Source organism: Guillardia theta, assembly GCF_000315625.1.
Source record: "Guillardia theta CCMP2712 unplaced genomic scaffold GUITHscaffold_10, whole genome shotgun sequence".
Lineage (NCBI taxonomy): Eukaryota > Cryptophyceae > Pyrenomonadales > Geminigeraceae > Guillardia > Guillardia theta.
Window position 1 is genome coordinate 428,688 of NW_005434664.1, and position 16,591 is coordinate 445,278.

Sequence of the window (16,591 nt, forward strand, 5' to 3'; positions counted from 1 at the left end):
GATCCCTGCCAATACTTGAGTGAGGGTCTTCTCATGGGGTCTTCCATCTCTGACTTCTACTTCAGATACGATAGGGGCTTCTGCAACTTTTGTCCCTGCGTCACGTTTGTAAGCATCGTTGGGGGCCTGAAATCAAAACCTGGCGTAGTAAAGACTGCAGTGTGATTCAGTTGATATGGGCTCTTGGTGCCCATGTGTGCCCTGCAAAGATGCTGTAGTCTTCATGTAGTTGGGAGATTCGCATCGTTCTACGAGTAGCAGCTCCCCGTGAGCAGGAGGAGGTAGAGGAGGAGAGGAGGGCACAGGCCATACCTGATGCGGAAACCAGCCCAAGGAAAAGGATCAACCCGAGCCTGATCACTTCACCCCTCATCGTTTTTAGAGGGGCACAGAGAGTTGACTATAATGGCAGCCGGAGTCACCCTACCGACTGATCACGGAGGGAGAGCACAACATCATTCGAGATGCAGCGATCAAGGATACTTCACGAGGAACAGCGAGAGACTTTGTGATGATGTACGCGGGCAACGAGATGTCGTCAAACAGTGAGTCTGGTGATGATAACCTTGAAAAGGGGCGCTGACTTTGAGAGCAGCCAAGGGCGACAACAAGTACAACTCGAACCTTGCGTGGGGATCTCAGAGTCCTGTGGATGCTCTTGCTCCCTCATCGTCGGGGATTTATGATGTGAGAATTGTTTGCGGCAATGAAATCATTCAGCTTTTATTCAATGTTTTATGGTGATGCGGATGATGATGGTGCTGCCGCCGCCGATGATGATGAAAATGATGATGATAATGACGACGACGACGCTCCATTTGTTGTTATGACGATCGTGATGACGATGGCCTGATTTATGTGGGACAAATACGGCGATGCCCCCGATTGCCAATTAGAATCTGAACGAGAGTCTCAGGTATTCGGCAACGTGTGGCACTGGTGCGAGGACGACTTCAATCCCCTCGACGACTTCAAGATCTCTCCTCTCTACGTGGACTTCTCCACCCCCTGCTACGACGGCCTGCACACTATCATCCTCGGTGGCTCCTTCATCTCCACTGGTGACGAGGCCTCGATCTGGTCTCGCTTCCACTTCCGCCCTCACTTCAACCAGCATGCCGGCTTTCGCCTGGCGTGCGGCCCCAACGAGGGCAAGATGCTTCCTAAGTTGGGGACCAACGGGGCATCGGTGAGCTCGTCCAGCCTGACGGCAGAGATCGAGAAGCAGGTCAACGAGCACATGCTGTTCCACTACGGGGCGAAGCAGGACGTGCTGCCCTGGGAGCAGGGCCCCTCAAGCGCCCTCTCCTTTCCTCTCCGCATCGCTAGGCTCGTGCAGGACTGGGCGGCGAAGCTCAGCGTGGCCAACAAGCGCGTGCTGGACTTGGGGTGCTCGGTGGGAGGGGCTTCGTTTGAGCTGGCCAAGAAGTTCTCCGACGTGGTCGGGGTGGATGTGGAGCACTTTGTGCAGGCGGCGGAGGAGATGAAGAGGGACGGGCAGAGGAAGTTCTCGCGCAAGGAGGAGGGAAAACTCGCCACTGAGCTCATCGCCTCCACGGACTCCTTCGTCGACAGGACACGCGTGACGTTCAGGACAGCAGACTTGGAGAACCTTTGCTCTGCTGACCTCGGACGCTTCAATGTTGTTCTCCTTGAGCATATCCTGTAAGCTCCTCCTCCCACTCCTCTGCTCTTCCGTGCCAGTTTTTCCTCTCCTCTTCTTTTCCCTTCCCTAGCCTCGCCTACCCTTATCTTCTCACTTCACTGCTTTGCTCTCCTCCTCTTCCTCTCCTCTTCTTCTTTCTTTGTCGATTCTGTGTCTTCATTTCATCCTCTTATCCCCAACAATGCATTCTTTCCGCCCCTTCCTTGTCCTCGCATGTCTGACGTTGTTGCTAGGGAGCGGGTGAGCTCGCCGTCAGCCTGCCTGTCCAACATGGTGGGAGACGAGGGGCTTGTGGAGCGAGGAGGCCTGTTGGTCGTAGCCACCAGCTCCGACTGGAGCGAGGACGTTGCTCTGCCGCAGGAATGGCTGGGAGGAACAGTGGATGCGGAAGGGAACGAGATCTCCCTCACGACAGCACTGGAAGCTTGCTTCAAGGTAACGCTACATAGTATTCTCCTCTCCCTCCTCTCCCCTTGCCCTCCTTCCTTGATTCTCCTCTCTGTTCTGTTAACGTTCACTCCTTCTGATTTTCCTCCTGCTCCTGCTCCTCCTCTCTCCGCTCCTCCTCTCTCCGCTCCTCCTCTCTCCGCTCCTCCTCTCTCCGCTCCTCCTCTCTCCGCTCCACCTCTCTTACCAACTCTCTTGCCTCCGTCTCCTCGTTTCTTCTGCCTGTTGACTGATATCTGAGCAGGGCGAGATGGAGCTGCAGCACAGGGAGGACATGCCGATGCTCATCCGCGAGAGCGCTCGCTCCTACAAGTGGCGAGTGATCAACGTGTCCGTGTGGCGCCGCAAGTGAAACTAGTGAAGAGAGGAGTAGGAGGATGGGGGCCTGTGTGAATATCAAAACCAGACGAGTGTCTTTAATTGCTCTGCGCTTCCGCTTACCCTACTCTCCTGCTGAGCATTCTTAACGTTGTCCTCTTCCACTTTGTTTCAAACAGCTCGAAGTTGTTGCTGAAAACTCATCCCTGCAACAACAAGACATGTTGATGGAGTGTGAACCTGAATGGGTGGAAAGAGAAACCAAATACGAACGTGGGACGGGAGGGTGCCTGAGTGGGAGATAGAGTACAATAACGACAGTAATCGAAACAAAAGTTTCAAGAATGCCTTGCAAGACTTGTTGTGATGATAAAATGTGCTTTCATCGCATGTTTTCACATACCACGGTTCTCAACATTTTTCGATGCGCCCATTTTCTCTCTGCTCAGTTTGCAAGTCCGATGACATGCTGTCCAGCTTGGACAGCCACAGTGTGAAGGGATCTGATGGGTAGGAGGAGGAGCTGATGAAGTAGCAGATCAAGAAAACGAAAGTTACAAAGGGGATTGAGAAGTAGCAGGAGCAGGAGCAGGAGCAGGAGCAGGAGCAGAAGCAGGAGCAGGAGAAGGATCAGGAGCAGGAGCAGGAGCAGGAGCAGGAGCAAGAGCAGGAGCAGGAGCAGGAAAAAGGGGAGGGGGGGGGGATGCAGAGCACTGTCCAGTGGACCTCATCCCCCCACATACCCTTCTCCAATTCAACAGGAACTGCGAAGGGAAGCAGCATGCCAGGGGGATGTTGGTGCATGGACAAACGCGAAAGGAACGACGTAGCTTTCACATCCTCCTCCTGTTTCTGCTGACTCCGGGCTATCACGGTCTTTCTCCTCCTCCTCTCACTCTCAGTCATCGTCAGGGAGCAAACATGGCTGGATCGATGCAACATGAGCTGCGGGCGAGGCAGGTGAACGAGTTTGAGGCCATCCAGGCGATGTTCTCCATCGATGGCTCGTTCGTGTGCGGGGATGAGGAGTCGCTGCAGCTCCTCAAGGTCGTCGTAGACTCCTGCACTGACCCGGAGCAGTTTGTCGACGAGGGTCTGCCCGATCTCTCCTTCGAGATCTGCAAGGAATCGCACTACACTGTGAAATTCTCCCTTCCCAAGGAATACCCGCAGCAACCATTGCATTGCCGCCTGGAATGGCAGCAGGGAACGCGTGCAGAGCACGAGTACCTCAATGGAAACCTGCGGCAGTACGCCGACTCGCTGGCTGGGGAGGAGAGTGTGATGCAGGTGCTGGACAAGGCAGAAGAGCTCTTCACAGAGGTGCTCAGCGACAAGAGGCAAGAGGAGGCAGATGCCGAGGCGCTGAGGCGAGACAACAAGCCCGTGTTGGTCAGAGATTCCGGGCCCAAGGCGTTGGGGCGTCGGCTGATCTACTTCCATCACATCATCAATCCTACCAAGAGGCAGTGCGTTCAAGAATGGGCTGTACAACTCAAGCTCGGCGGATATTCAAAGATCGGATGGCCCGGGATAGGTAAGAGTATGCATGCTCAGACCTGCGACACTCCCGTTGCCCTCCCTTACTGTTTCCCAGTGATTGTCGAGGGCCCGGAGGAGTGTTGTCAGGAATACGTCCGTTGCCTCCAGCGTCTTCGCTGGAAGCAGATTGTGGTGAGAGGAGAACAGATAGAGCCCTGTCCCAGCGGCATGAGCATAGATCAGATGCGGAAGATGCATTATGGGTTCGAAGAGCTTGACTGCAACGGGATGTCTGAACTGGCAGAAAGGTGCAGGAAAGCTGGTCTGGAGGAACTTTTCCTGACAGGCATGAAAATCTATCGCAATTCTAGCGATAAGCAGAACGAGCAAGCAGCAGAACCCAAAGTTACGGGGAAAAAGAGAAATTGACATTTTTCGATTTTTCCTCCCCGTCTCCCCCTCAAAGACAGATTCACTCGCACGACTTTTTCTTTCATATACATCACAGTCATTCTGTTAAAAATAAATTCTTCTGTCTCGGAACATCTTCCGAGGCTTATCGGATGTGTTGAGTACCATGAAGTTCTCGGATCGAAAAGGCGAATGAACACTTGGTGGTGCTTGCGTCGTGGATGGGGGCAAAGTTGTCGTAATCCTGATAATCCACTGGCGTGTCTGCCTGAGAAAGGTCTTCATCGCCAGGACTAGAAGGTTTCGGATCCTTCCAGGCAGGCTGACTATGAAGATTGCTGCGCATAAGGCTTTCCTCGCCGTTGGTTGGCGACCGGAGCTTTGAAAGTCGAAGAGGACTCCAGGAGTTTGGCAGAGGAGAGAAGCAGCTCATCCGAGATGCTGCTTGAGGACCTTGATTCTCTTTGCCGTCATCCTCTCCCTTCACGATCTTCATGTAAGAGCTAGAGCACTGGACTTGAGCTTGGGCCTTCGAAGCGCTGTCATCCACATTGCGCCTGTGCATTGTATGAGTCTGCTGAGCTTGCTCATTGGGAGGACTGTTGTTGTCTCTTGGTTTAAATGCCTTTCCTTTGTTGGCTCTTCTGCGATGTTTCGCGCAGAACAGCACATACTCACGGCGAAGGACTCGGAGCCACTCGCTCACGACCCACACGATGCCTGACTCCTTGCCTTCCTGATTTCTTGACGTTACCTTCAACGAGAGGTGGAGGAGGAAGGTGCCAATGAGCAGCAGTGACAGCGAGCAAGCGAAAGACAACATCCTCAAGACTGCCCAGAGCAGAAGCAGACTACAGCCTGCAGCTCCTGCTGCAGCCCATGCCGGCATTTCAAAAGGGCGTGTCTGACGCTTTGCGTTTGTCCTGAATCCGGGGTGGGACTTCATGACGGGTAGTAGGGATATGATGGGAAATAGGGTAGGTAGGGTACACCATCCATGCTTGGTATTCACTGAAAAATACGGGTAAAATGGGGGGTACTCTTTAGATATTCGTTGTCGATAGATGCAGGGGTGGGTATGGAATAAGAAATTGGAAGTCTTTCACGAGGCGGGTTGGGAACTACCATACCGGTAAAGAAACAGGGAATTTAGGGGGTGGGGGTATATTAAAGATCACCGGTGCACAAGCTCGTGCAGGGGTCCACGATACATGCTATCTCAAATATATACAGTATTTGAAATATATGAGGAAACTTTCGAACCTTTCCCCCCTTCTCCTGAATGAAATTCTAGTGTATTCAGCCAAAATTATGAAATGTTTCATAAATCATTGAAACGAGGGGTACTATGAAAACTTTAATGGTGGTGGGTGAGGGGTGGAAGATAAAAAGAACGGCGCGTGCTTGGGAAGAGTAGGAGCGCACAGCATGACGAGCACTTTCGCCAACGAGGTCAAGCTGTTCAACAAGTGGAGCTACGATGACATCGAGGTCAGCGACATCTCCCTCGAGGATTACATCGCTGTCAAGCCCAAGTATGCTCAATTCGTTCCTCACTCCGCCGGTCGCTTCCAGGCGAAGAGGTTCAAGAAGGCCCAGTGCCCCATTGTCGAGCGCCTCACCAACTCGATCATGATGCACGGTCGTAACAACGGTAAGAAGATCATGGCCGTTCGCATTGTCAAGCATGCGTTCGACATCATCCATCTCCTCACCGACTCCAACCCGATCCAACAGCTCGTCGAGGCTATCATCCAGGCCTCCCCTCGTGAGGACTCTACCCGTATCGGCTCTGGTGGTGTCGTTCGTCGTCAGGCTGTTGACGTTTCTCCTATGCGCCGTGTGAACCAGTCCATCTACCTCATCACCCAGGGAGCTCGTCAGGCTGCTTTCAGGAACATCAAGACCATCGCTGAGTGCCTCGCCGATGAGATCATCAACGCTGCCAAGGGATCCTCCAACTCTTACGCCATCAAGAAGAAGGATGAGCTCGAGCGCATTGCCAAGGCCAACAGATAAATGTGGATGCCTTGTGTGCTTGTCTTCCTCCTTCTATGCAGTTTATTGAAAGTCTCAAAATCGCAAGGTCTCGCCCTGCGTCGCTCGAGCAGCCTATGTGCTGGCCTGGAGCGCTTTGACAGGATCTTGAATACATAAAGTGCATTGAAAAATCGCAAGGTTTCGCCCTGCGTCGCCAATGGCGTGCAAACACTAACAGGGGATGGTTTTTTGCTTTGTTAGATTGAGGCAGCAGAGCTTGAGGAGAGTGGAGAGTTGAGATGGGTGAGGAGGGATGGAAAGAAAGATGTGTAGGAAGAAAGAGAAGGCCTGAAGAGAGTATGGCCCGTCCTTGAACAAACCATTTCAACAAGCTGTGATTGCACACGAGCAGAAGGTAAGTTATGTCTTTCAAGCTAAATTTACAGTTACACACGTCAAGCTCCAACATTTCATCTTAATCCTGTCGAAACATCATGCATCTGATGAAAAGTGGATATCACAAAACAGCCTTTGCAAGCGGCGTCCTCTCCTACACCCATCGACGGGCAGCTGCCTCACCTACATACGACAACAAGCAGCACAAATGAACTCAAAGCAGCGTGGAGACTTTAGAGGTCCTGGAAGATATATAAACTTGTTTCGCTCATCTTGTCTCAACCGAATTTATCCTCTTTTGATCCCAGCTAGCAGCGAGATTTAGTCTCTGGTGGGAAAGATGTTCTATGGATTGTTTAGTTGGCCGAAGCATGCTTGGTATCATACAAAAAGTGAACAACCACGGCAAGTATGCAATTTATGTCTCTTGTTTGCCCGCACAATTTCCTCAGCACTCATTGTTATGGTCTGCGAGCTTTTACATGAGACGTGGACAACGGAACTAAGCAAAGTGGAATTTGGTTTTTTGCGTAATTTTTTGTATTTTCGACAATAGAGGACACTATCGCAAGAAACACTATCCTGCTGGCCGTCTCCAACAAAAGATCGCTAGAGCTCGCAGCTTTCCATACCACGCTCATTTAAACGACACGTTCACTTCCTTAATCAACAAGAATCGATTTATCTGCCACGGGCAATCTGCTTCTCGACCTCAGCATACTGCTGAGAGAGACGCTGAAATTCGCTCAAGTCAGCGGGGAAGTCAAGAGAACATAAATCCAATGCATTCACCTTCTTGCGCTTCTCTGGCACTGGGTACTCAGGGCCGTAGTTCTGGAAGTGTCCGGAGAGGGTGGAGATGGCGGTGTAAAGAGTGCTGAAGCTAGCAGCTCCCGCGACCTTGTTGTTGCGTCGGTAGTAGGCAACAAACTTGTTCATCTCGTCACGGGTGTCCTCAACGAGGGCCTTCATGGCTGGGTCACCCTTCTTCATCTCAGTAGCAGCCTTCATCTTGTTCAACAATTCGCTGACATCTAGCACATCATCGTCACTTGCTTGTCAAGAAGAGGGCAAGATGATGCAGACTAACCTGTCTTGTAGTCACCACTGAGCTTGTACTTCTCTCCACTTGCTGCCTTTGCTGGCGCAGGAGCAGCTTCCACTGCAGCCTCCCCCTCAGCACGCACGATGGCTCTGAGGAAACGAGAAAAACGAAAAAATCAGGAATGCAGCAAGATTGTGATGGCATACATAAACGTCATCATAGACAGATAAAAAGCAAAACTTTGCTACTCCATCGCATTCGCTCAATCTGTGATACACTGAAATCCAATCATCATAGCACTGAACAGGGAAACATGAATGATCAGCCCATCGGGGAAATAGAATAACGCGCATGCGCATAATTGCATAGGAATTGAGCCAAGTTTGAGTCAAACAGTCGAACATTGCCATCAGTGCTACAATGTTGTCACTCACGGCATGCTCAGCCCGGCGATCACAGCGGCTGAACTGGCAAGGACATCCCTGCGGGACAAGACATTCGACGCATCTGAGCCGGAAGCTCGGAGAGCGCAGACAGCAGGAGCAGACCTAGAGGAAGAAAGAAGAGAGAGGGAGGAAGAGGAGGAGGGGGCAAAGGCAGCGGCCTGGCCGATTACGAGAGCGATGGGGAGGAGGAGGCGCAGCATTATCGCGGCTGAAAGACGTGGGGGAGCCGCTGTAGAAAGATTGCCTGAAAATCAAGCATGGACCCACACATACTCTATGATTAACTAAACTATATAGAGCATTTCATACAACTGAAAAAATTGAGCTTAAGCTAATCTATTGTTTCTTAATCAAGTGATGACCCACCTAAGAAGAGTTGTACCCCTCCGTGGAAGAGAGACGGATCTCCTGGGGTCCTTTGAGTGTGGCCATATGACCGGATACCTTATTTGCAAACATAGCTTCAAATTTCTGGATTTACATCGAAAACTTCAAATCATATTTCAAGTTCTACCAACATTTGAAATCACCGGATCTCCTCACGGATACTGTATCCGGCCTCGCACTACCCCATCACCCCTCGTCTAGATCGGTTCCTATGGTTATTAAGTACCCCATTTCCTACCATGGTATACCCCACCTTTCCTGTTTACCGATCCTGAAATAATGTGGACCACCCCCTGTTCAACGAGGTCGCTGATCTTCATGTCAGACGTAAAAGTGTGGGGTGGGAAAAGGGTGGGCGGTCTACCAAATAACTTCCTGGTGGTACATTGAAAGGGAAAGGCAGGGGTACTCAGATATTGGTGGGGGTCCAGGTGCGCATCAAACTGACAATGGGGTGCAAAGTACGTGTGGGTAGGTTGTATACGTTTGACAGGAAGGGGAGGGTACTTGATACCCCTCCAGGACACTGGGGTGATCAGGGACCCACCCTACGCACAGTTAATGATAGGGGTGGTACCAGGGCCCGGCGGCTTCCAAGAGCCGGCTCCCGAGGACTCAACGCCGGGTACTACGGGCACTGACAGCCTGAGTGAGTTATAGGCTGTTCCATTGAAGTCTATAACTCAGCTGATTGTCCTCTTACTGATTTCTAACTTAACTTTGAGTAAATACTCAGCGGCCGCTTCTTTGACACGCAAGTACCTTTACTCAAAGTTAAGTTAAAAATCAGTACGAGGACAATCAGGAGAGACGCCGGGGCGCAGTCCGCGACTCCGCGGCCGGGCCGGGAGCCCTCAGCCGCTGAGCCCGCCCCGGTCGTACTACTCTAGTCATCAGGCTCTCAGTCAAGCTTTTACTCAAAGTTAAGTTAAAATCAGGCTGTAGCATTGGCATGGTTCCTGCGGGGTACCCTACCATCAAATCATTCAACCCACCCGTGCTTGAGTACTGTATTGAGGGGGTATAGCCAGGTGAAAGTATTCCACCACCCCTATTGTCTATTGGAGTTCTGGAGGGGTGTAGCACACACCCCTCAATCCTTCGTAAAGTACCCACCCCCGGGATAAATTTTCCCTGAGACTAAGACCACCCCAGCGAAAGAACCCTTCCTCCACATCATGTACCCCTCCATTCGTCCATTTTTCTGATGACTATGTACGGGTGCTTACTGACAACTTTCGACTAGTACCCGTGCATTTTGGAACCACCCTCAACATACTCCTACCTATTGCCATGGCAGACGTCGAAAATGGTAAGAACCCACTGCTAAGTGATGGAGTGCTTGTAGTGAGAGAGGCTCAAGTTAGATTTCATCATGCATGTTCAAAAGTCGAGACTGATCTTGAAATGAAGCATCGAATCATCCTCAGCCTGTGCGAGGAAATGAACAGGCAATACCAAGGATCAGTTGGCGGGTTAGGCGAATTTGAATTTTCTAGATGTTTCACGCTGATGGCATTTCACTTTTATCCTCATTTTGCATCAGATTTTTGTGAAGGAATGATTGATCTCGTAGAGCAATTGAGTTCCTTCATACTCCTCGCTGGATTTTCACGCTTGCATTTACAGAACACGATGAAGTCGCATCACAAAGCACGGACCGCATGTCTATTCCATCAGGTTGATGCTTACGGCAAAGGATTTGAAGTTTCTTACTGCTGAGCACTGAAGGGCAAAAGAAAGATCTTCTTTACAAGATCAGAAGTTTGAAGAGGAGAACTCTTCACTCGATTCAAAAGGTGCGATGGTATAGATTTGTGCTTGCTGTGATTTGAATGATAACAGGCAACCTTGAGGCATAATATGCCAGAGACAAAGTGATTCTCTTATATTTCATGTCTCAAGTCTCTTACTTCCATGACAGGGACGAAGAGTATGACCACATGTACAATGTATGCCGCAATGAACAACTTTAAGACAGGCTGCATGACTGACGGCGTTTTAGCATTTCTTCGAGGTTCACACGCGAGTAGAGGAGCTCAATGGAGCTTTAAAGAAGTTCATTCAAGCACAGGTACGTTGAAGTGATGAGAAGGCGCCAAGGATGACGAGGAGGCTGATTGATGTCAAGGAATCCTTCTATGAGGCTGGCAGCCAGCTAGCGATTGCGCTTGAGAATCTTTACGAGGAGCAGCCGCAGCCTCCCCTGCGTCAGATGTCTGTGTCCCTGTGCGACTTGTTCAGTCAGCTCTGCGAAGAGCTTGTTCCTTCCGTCAGTTCACAGTGGGATCTTGCAGTAATTGCTCCATCGAATAGGATGCGAGGTCGTTTTCAGGCAATACGCGAAGATCACAACAGGAGGAATAGATACGTTGCCGATCTCGATCACTACAAGAACAAGCTCCTGCGGTGTGAGGCAGAGCAGCACAAGAACAATTCGGCCAAGAACCAGGAGAAGGTGAAGGAGACAGAGGCGAAGTTGCAGGCGGCGGATGTTCGGTACCAACAGATTAACAAGAACTTGACGTCTCGGTTAAAGATTGCGGAAGAGCACAAGAATGCAATGGTAGACGAGGCCTTGCTATCCATGGTTTCCCTCCTGCGGACGATCCATGAGCAGACTGCAACCCGACTTGCTGCCCTGGACCAGCTCTCGGACAACGAACAATCACGGCAAGCGGCGAGGATGAGCAGGCAAACGCTGGCTAGACTGGATCGGGAGACGCAAATGGAACAGGGAGTGTCAGGGAAGTCTCCAGAAGAGCCAGTGAGCCCTAGTCGGGGGAGATGGTCGGACTCGATGCTGCCTCCTCCTCACCATCCTGATCACAACAACTCCAACATCATCGCTGTCGACATGTCTAAACTCTCCGTACAATCCCAGCCAATGTCACCGAGGCCTCTCAGCACTATCGTCGTTAGGGCGCTGTATGACTATGATGCAACAGCTGATACAGAGCTGGACTTGAGGTATGGCGATCTTGTCACGGTGCTGAAGCAGGACAGGAGTGGATGGTGGCAGGGCGAGGTCGATGGGAGGATTGGATGGTGAGGTGTCTGTTGGGGCTTCTTCAATGCACTGACCACCTGTTGCCAGGTTTCCATTCAATTACGTGCAGGTGTTACCATAACTCGGGGAGATGTTCGTCTGCTATTTGTTTTGAGTAGAGGTCCCTGTAATGTTATGATGTAAGGCTTGTACGAGCACTCTCGGTCTGACTTTCTTTAATGGTAATTCCTGTACGATTCTCTTATCATGGTATTTGTTCTCTTGAAGACAATCTCTCAATGAGTTCAAGTCTTGTCATGGCCAGTCCCTGATCAGGCTGACTCGGATGTTATCATCCGACTCCTGCCGCCGGCCGAGCTGCCGCCTCAGGCCAGTGCCCGAGGGCCTGTGATTGTGACCGTGCACCACAACTGAAAAAACAAAAGATGAGTTTTGACTTTGACAAGCCGTTTACATTTCAACCGCGCGTAGAAAAAATGCAAGGAGGGGGGGTGCGAGGAAGGAAGAAATGAGGGAGGAGCTGTGGGCATGAACCTGGAGGCTCCAGCAGTCCTCGAAAGGAAGGAGAGAGCAGTCGGAGGAGAATCGTTGATTCGTGACTGAGAAGAACAGGAGCGAGGAGAGGAGCGGAAAAGGCTGGCTGATACATAGAAAGCAAGAGTTGTTGCAGGTAGAGGAGTAGGGAGGGGAGAGGGAAGCAGCAGGCACAACAGCACTGGGAGGAACAGATTAGGTGGAGGCGTCAGGAGCACAAGGAAGTACGGAGATGTCGCAGAGATCGTTGGAGCTTGCTTCGATCGTCATGTTCTCCTGCTGTTTTCACGGCACCTGGTCCGCTTGTCCTTCCGGGAGCGGCAGCATGGCAGGTTCTCCCTCCCTCTTCCATCCTTGTCCACCCACAACTTTTCCGCAGGATGCCCGGTGCTGCCCGAGAGCTCGACCGTCCCATGTCGCTCCTCCTGCTCCCTAGTCACTGAAAGCGCTGCATGCCCGGCAGGGCTGGCCACCGCAGAGTACCCTTGCGGCGTCTACTCCTGCAGGGACACGTTTGGGAGGACGCGGTACTGCAACCCGAGCAGAGACATCTTCGTCAACTTGAAGCTTGCTCCCTCCTACATCGGTGTGCAGGTGAGAGAGAGGTCGAACGGGCTGTTGGTTGCAAGCTGAACGAGCTCCCGGCAGGGCTGTGACGCGCAGAGTGGAAGGTGGGGGAGCGTTGCCTGCATCGACAAGTTCCATGTAGAGACGAGCAACAGCACATGCTCGTGGGTGAAGGACAGAACCACGTGGACCAGCGAGCAACAAGTCTATCAGTGCAACGATAAAACACGTAATGATGATGATGATGATGATGATGATGATGGAGCTGGTGGTGGAAGAGATGGTGGTGATCGGAAGACGATGACAATGATGATGACGATCACCACTACGACGATGATGACTATGATGCTTCTCAAAAATGTTTTTTGTTTTGCATTTTTTGCCGTGACCTCCCACACCACTGATCTCACTTTGTTTGTTCTAGTTTGCAATGTGGGAAGCGACGGCTGGTCGTGCTGCAACCAGCACGATTTCATTGCGAGGTGCCCTATCGACATTCCCTACATGTGCAACAACCCGACGCTTTGCTCTGATGGCAAGGATTTCTGCTGTGTGTTTGCAGCAGGTAAAAATCCATGACAGCAAGGAGGTCAAAAGTGGAGAGAAAGGAGGATCGGGCTGAGGTTTAGGAGAGGAAATGACTGGAAGGAGTGGCAGGGGAGAGATGGGGAGGGTTGTTGCAAGTAAGGAGGAGATGGCGGTATCGTGATCCTCTTTCCTTCAGATCTCTGCGACGTCCCACCGCAGAACGGATTGAGGCCGTGCAACGATTCCTATCTCGTAAAGGAGAGCACCTGCAGCTTGGATGGGTGTGCACCTGCTGGTAAGGAGAGGAAGAGCGAGAAGGGAGAGAGAGACTGGAGAACGGAGGAAGGAGATGGAGAGGAGAATTTCTCAATGCAGTCTGCATGAAGCGAGTTTCCTGACGTGATGACGGTCAAAAAGCAGATTCTTCTGTCTGTGAAGACGTGTCGTCAAGCTCTTCTTTCTCCCTGAACCTTGACGATCCTTATCAAGTCGCCATGAGCCGCTATGGAGTAGATGTCAAGTGTCTGGCCTGTCTGCGCAACGGTGAGGCAATCAGTCATCGTGTGAATAACGTTGCTCACGACCCTGTTGTGTCAGGTTGTTCCTCCTGCCAGGCATCCTCCGCCGCTCCTACTCCTCTTCCTCTGACTTCAACATGCAGATCTTGTACTCCCCGACATCTGCTGCTACGGCAGGAGGCAACGCTCTGTTACTGTCCAATCGCTCCACGTGCCTGGCACAGAAAAGTCTTTGCTCGCGCGTTGTCCATGAGTATGGTATCGAGAGCGAAGCGATCGTCATCGAGAAGGAGGAGGACTGCTACAGGTGCGACGCGGAGTCGGGATGCAGTAGAGACAACGGAGGAAGCTGGTAGAGGGTTTTCGGAAGGGAGAAGCTGAGACAGTGGAGAAAAAAGTGAGGATAGGAGATGGGAAATGAGACCATACTGGGGATAGGGAACATCGGGGAAAGAGCATGGAGAGGAGAGGAGAGAAGAGGAGAAAAGAGGAGAGGAGAGGAGAGGAGAGGAGAGGAGAGGAGAGGAGAGGAGAGGAGAGGAGAGGAGAGGAGAGGAGAGGAGAGGAGAGGAGAGGAGAGGAGAGGAGAGGAGAGGAGAGGAGAGGAGAGGAGAGGAGGTCTGATGGACGCTCTGCAGCGGCTACTGGAACTACGTGCAGTACCTCGCAGACTACTTCGCCTCTGAGGTTCCTCCAAGGATGAGGAGCGCTCCTCGTGACGAGCTGCTGGGCAAGAGGACGCGAGTAGAGGTGCAGGTGAGCAACGTCATCCTCCTCGGGCTGGATCTCAGCAAGGAGACCTTCTCCAGCTCTGCGACGGTGAAGCTGACATGGAAGGACTCCCGGCTCCTCTCGTCCACCAGTAACCCCCTAGGGAGATCCGTCTTCGACGTGGAGAGGCTCAAAGGAGCCATCCTGACATGGCGGCCTGACCTCACAAGGACCAACGAGGAGGATGGAGGAGGGTGGGCGGCAGCCCCGAAGTCCGTGTCGCTCAACGCCTCGGGGGCGGTGGAGGAGGAGAGGAACTTCTCCTCCTCATGGTCGTGTGATCCCCTTGGACTCTGGGTGAACCAGACGGGCATCGCACGCCTACGCATGTCTTGGATGTATCCTGCAGGAGCACTGGCGGACAACTCCTCCTCCTCCTGGATCAACGACTTCGCGCTAGCTCTTCTCCCTCCCTCCTCCCTCTCCGTGCGTGATCACACCCCCCGCCATCGCGTCATCTTCGCACACTCTTTCACCGATCCTCAAGGCCTGCACATCGATTTGTTCGTCCAGGAGCTCCCCTCTCGCGTAGCTCTCAAGTTCGTCTATCCGGTATCTGGTAGTATCTACTGCTTACCCTACTGACCTCCTTCTCCTTCTCCTGCTGCTGCTGCTCCTCCTCCCCCTCCTTCTCCTCCTCCTCCTCCTCCTCCTCCTCCTCCTCCTCCTTCACAGGTCATCCTACTCATTCTCTTTGTCCTGCTCGTCGCAAGCCTTGAGCCTCCTTCTCCTGAGATCTTGGGTGGAAAGTTTCTTGCCTTCCAGATCAGCTTGTGGTGCGTGCTGGTTGTCATGAGCATCCGCACCTTCGACGTCTCCTCCTCTCTGCCGTGGCTGGATGTGTTCCTGACCTGCTCCCTCACTGCCATCGTCGCAGTGGCTCTAGTCATCGTTCTCTCCTCGTCGCTCTGGGAGCAGCAAGGGACGCAACAAGTTGTCAACAGGAAGCTGCAACAGGAGATGAGAATGAGGTCTGACAGGCGCAAGGCGAGGATGTTCAAGTGGGGTTGCCTGGGAGCGATTGTGTGCGTTCTCATCACCAGCACTACCTCGGAGTTTCTGCGGGAGAGAGCGAGGAGGGAGGAGCTGCCTGCTCAAGTCAACAGCTTCCTCTTCGATCCCGGTGCTCCAGGCAACTCTGATCATCACACCCTTCTCACTGTTGCTGCAGGAGCAGCTGCCGCGTGCATTTCCCTCGGGACCATCGGAGCTGTGTGCTGCCTCGGACCCTTCACGCTCGAACTCCTCCTTGAGCTGATCTCGTTTCTGCGCGGGTTGACCATGAAGGTTGTGCCGGCGAGCGGGGAAGGCATGCACGCCGTGAACGTGAACTAGCTTTAATGTTAAAACTTCTTGTACGTGGAGATCATTGGAATCTTGGTAAGCTAGACAAACATCATCCAGACACGTGGATGAAAGAGGAAAGAATCAAGAGGAAGCAGAGTCGACACGAATCCCTTCATCTACCATCCACCCTGGGACCAGTGTGCGTAGCGCTGGTGCATCTCCTGGCTGATGTTCACAGCAGCATGGTAATCCTTGTCACCGCGCTCGATGGCTTGCTTGGAAGGGAAGAGACTGAGCAACTCAAACATTGTGCCTGTTGAAGACAATCAGCCATGGCTGTTCAAAGCGAGGGCGTGAATGTAAGAAATCATTCTACAAGAATCTTTGCATGAGTGCACTCGATTAGAAACCATTCAACAGAAAAGATTGATGCAGTAAGTCAGACGATACATGTTCACACTGTTGACTTGATACATTACGCATATCATGTTTTGATCAGTGGCTTATCAGGTTGCAAAAAAAATATTGCATCGCATATTCCACTTGAATGACGACATGACAGGTTCTTACATACTCGGCTACACCTTCTCTTCTTTCTCTTCCTTTTCTTCTTCTCTTTTCATCTTCCTCAACTATCTCATGCACTGTGCATCTTGCTCAGTCATGCCATACCTTCAGATGTGCTATTTTGGGAAAACCCGACCTCGACATCTGGTGGGGCACATAGGACCTCTTACACAAAATTGATGAGATTTCTAGGAGCTATGACCATCGGTATAGCTCGGATACGTAACCTGT

At 51.9% G+C, this 16,591-nt stretch overlaps 7 protein-coding genes across 7 annotated transcripts in view; 5 read left to right on the top strand and 2 right to left on the bottom strand.

Annotated features, from left to right (window-relative positions):
• GUITHDRAFT_65798 (hypothetical protein) overlaps positions 1 to 2,465 on the top strand; it is a gene marked incomplete at both ends in the record, with an annotated part of 4,580 nt that extends 2,115 nt beyond the window's left edge. The window contains 5 exons of the mRNA XM_005838730.1: positions 413 to 534; positions 591 to 687; positions 917 to 1,665; positions 1,900 to 2,101; positions 2,355 to 2,465. Of these exons, the coding sequence (XP_005838787.1) occupies positions 413 to 534; positions 591 to 687; positions 917 to 1,665; positions 1,900 to 2,101; positions 2,355 to 2,465 (1,281 nt within the window). The remainder of the gene's footprint in view (positions 1 to 412; positions 535 to 590; positions 688 to 916; positions 1,666 to 1,899; positions 2,102 to 2,354) is intronic.
• A 1,721-nt stretch (positions 2,466 to 4,186) lies between these two features.
• GUITHDRAFT_150813 (hypothetical protein) lies at positions 4,187 to 4,342 on the top strand (the record flags this gene model as incomplete). The annotated part of the gene is made up of 1 exon (XM_005838731.1): positions 4,187 to 4,342. A coding segment is annotated over one exon (156 nt), but the record flags the coding sequence as incomplete, so codon positions are not given.
• Positions 4,343 to 4,469: 127 nt separating this feature from the next.
• Positions 4,470 to 4,889, bottom strand: GUITHDRAFT_102419 (hypothetical protein; the record flags this gene model as incomplete). Its single annotated transcript, XM_005838732.1, has 1 exon — positions 4,470 to 4,889. One exon carries the CDS (start codon positions 4,887 to 4,889, stop codon positions 4,470 to 4,472), a length of 420 nt encoding a protein of 139 aa, XP_005838789.1.
• An 853-nt stretch (positions 4,890 to 5,742) lies between these two features.
• On the top strand, positions 5,743 to 6,970 carry RPS5e (small subunit ribosomal protein S5e, cytoplasmic). Its single transcript, XM_005838733.1, has one exon. The coding sequence runs from the start codon at positions 5,753 to 5,755 to the stop codon at positions 6,341 to 6,343; it is 591 nt and encodes a 196-aa protein (XP_005838790.1). The 5' UTR covers positions 5,743 to 5,752; the 3' UTR covers positions 6,344 to 6,970.
• Positions 6,971 to 7,220: 250 nt separating this feature from the next.
• Positions 7,221 to 8,396, bottom strand: GUITHDRAFT_175477 (hypothetical protein). Its single transcript, XM_005838937.1, has 4 exons — positions 8,180 to 8,396; positions 7,791 to 7,894; positions 7,493 to 7,734; positions 7,221 to 7,435 (listed from the first exon to the last, which is right to left on the bottom strand). The coding sequence occupies exons 1-4, from the start codon at positions 8,389 to 8,391 to the stop codon at positions 7,382 to 7,384; spliced, it is 612 nt and encodes a 203-aa protein (XP_005838994.1). The 5' UTR covers positions 8,392 to 8,396; the 3' UTR covers positions 7,221 to 7,381.
• Positions 8,397 to 10,738: 2,342 nt separating this feature from the next.
• On the top strand, positions 10,739 to 11,874 carry GUITHDRAFT_84878 (hypothetical protein). The gene is made up of 2 exons (XM_005838734.1): positions 10,739 to 11,626; positions 11,676 to 11,874. Exons 1-2 carry the CDS (start codon positions 10,794 to 10,796, stop codon positions 11,707 to 11,709), a joined length of 867 nt encoding a protein of 288 aa, XP_005838791.1. The 5' UTR covers positions 10,739 to 10,793; the 3' UTR covers positions 11,710 to 11,874.
• Positions 11,875 to 12,502: 628 nt separating this feature from the next.
• GUITHDRAFT_102423 (hypothetical protein) lies at positions 12,503 to 15,841 on the top strand (the record flags this gene model as incomplete). The annotated part of the gene is made up of 10 exons (XM_005838735.1): positions 12,503 to 12,509; positions 12,559 to 12,716; positions 12,771 to 12,918; positions 13,114 to 13,254; positions 13,414 to 13,512; positions 13,638 to 13,760; positions 13,832 to 14,042; positions 14,374 to 15,058; positions 15,182 to 15,629; positions 15,678 to 15,841. 10 exons carry the CDS (start codon positions 12,503 to 12,505, stop codon positions 15,839 to 15,841), a joined length of 2,184 nt encoding a protein of 727 aa, XP_005838792.1.
• Positions 15,842 to 16,591: the final 750 nt, after the last annotated feature.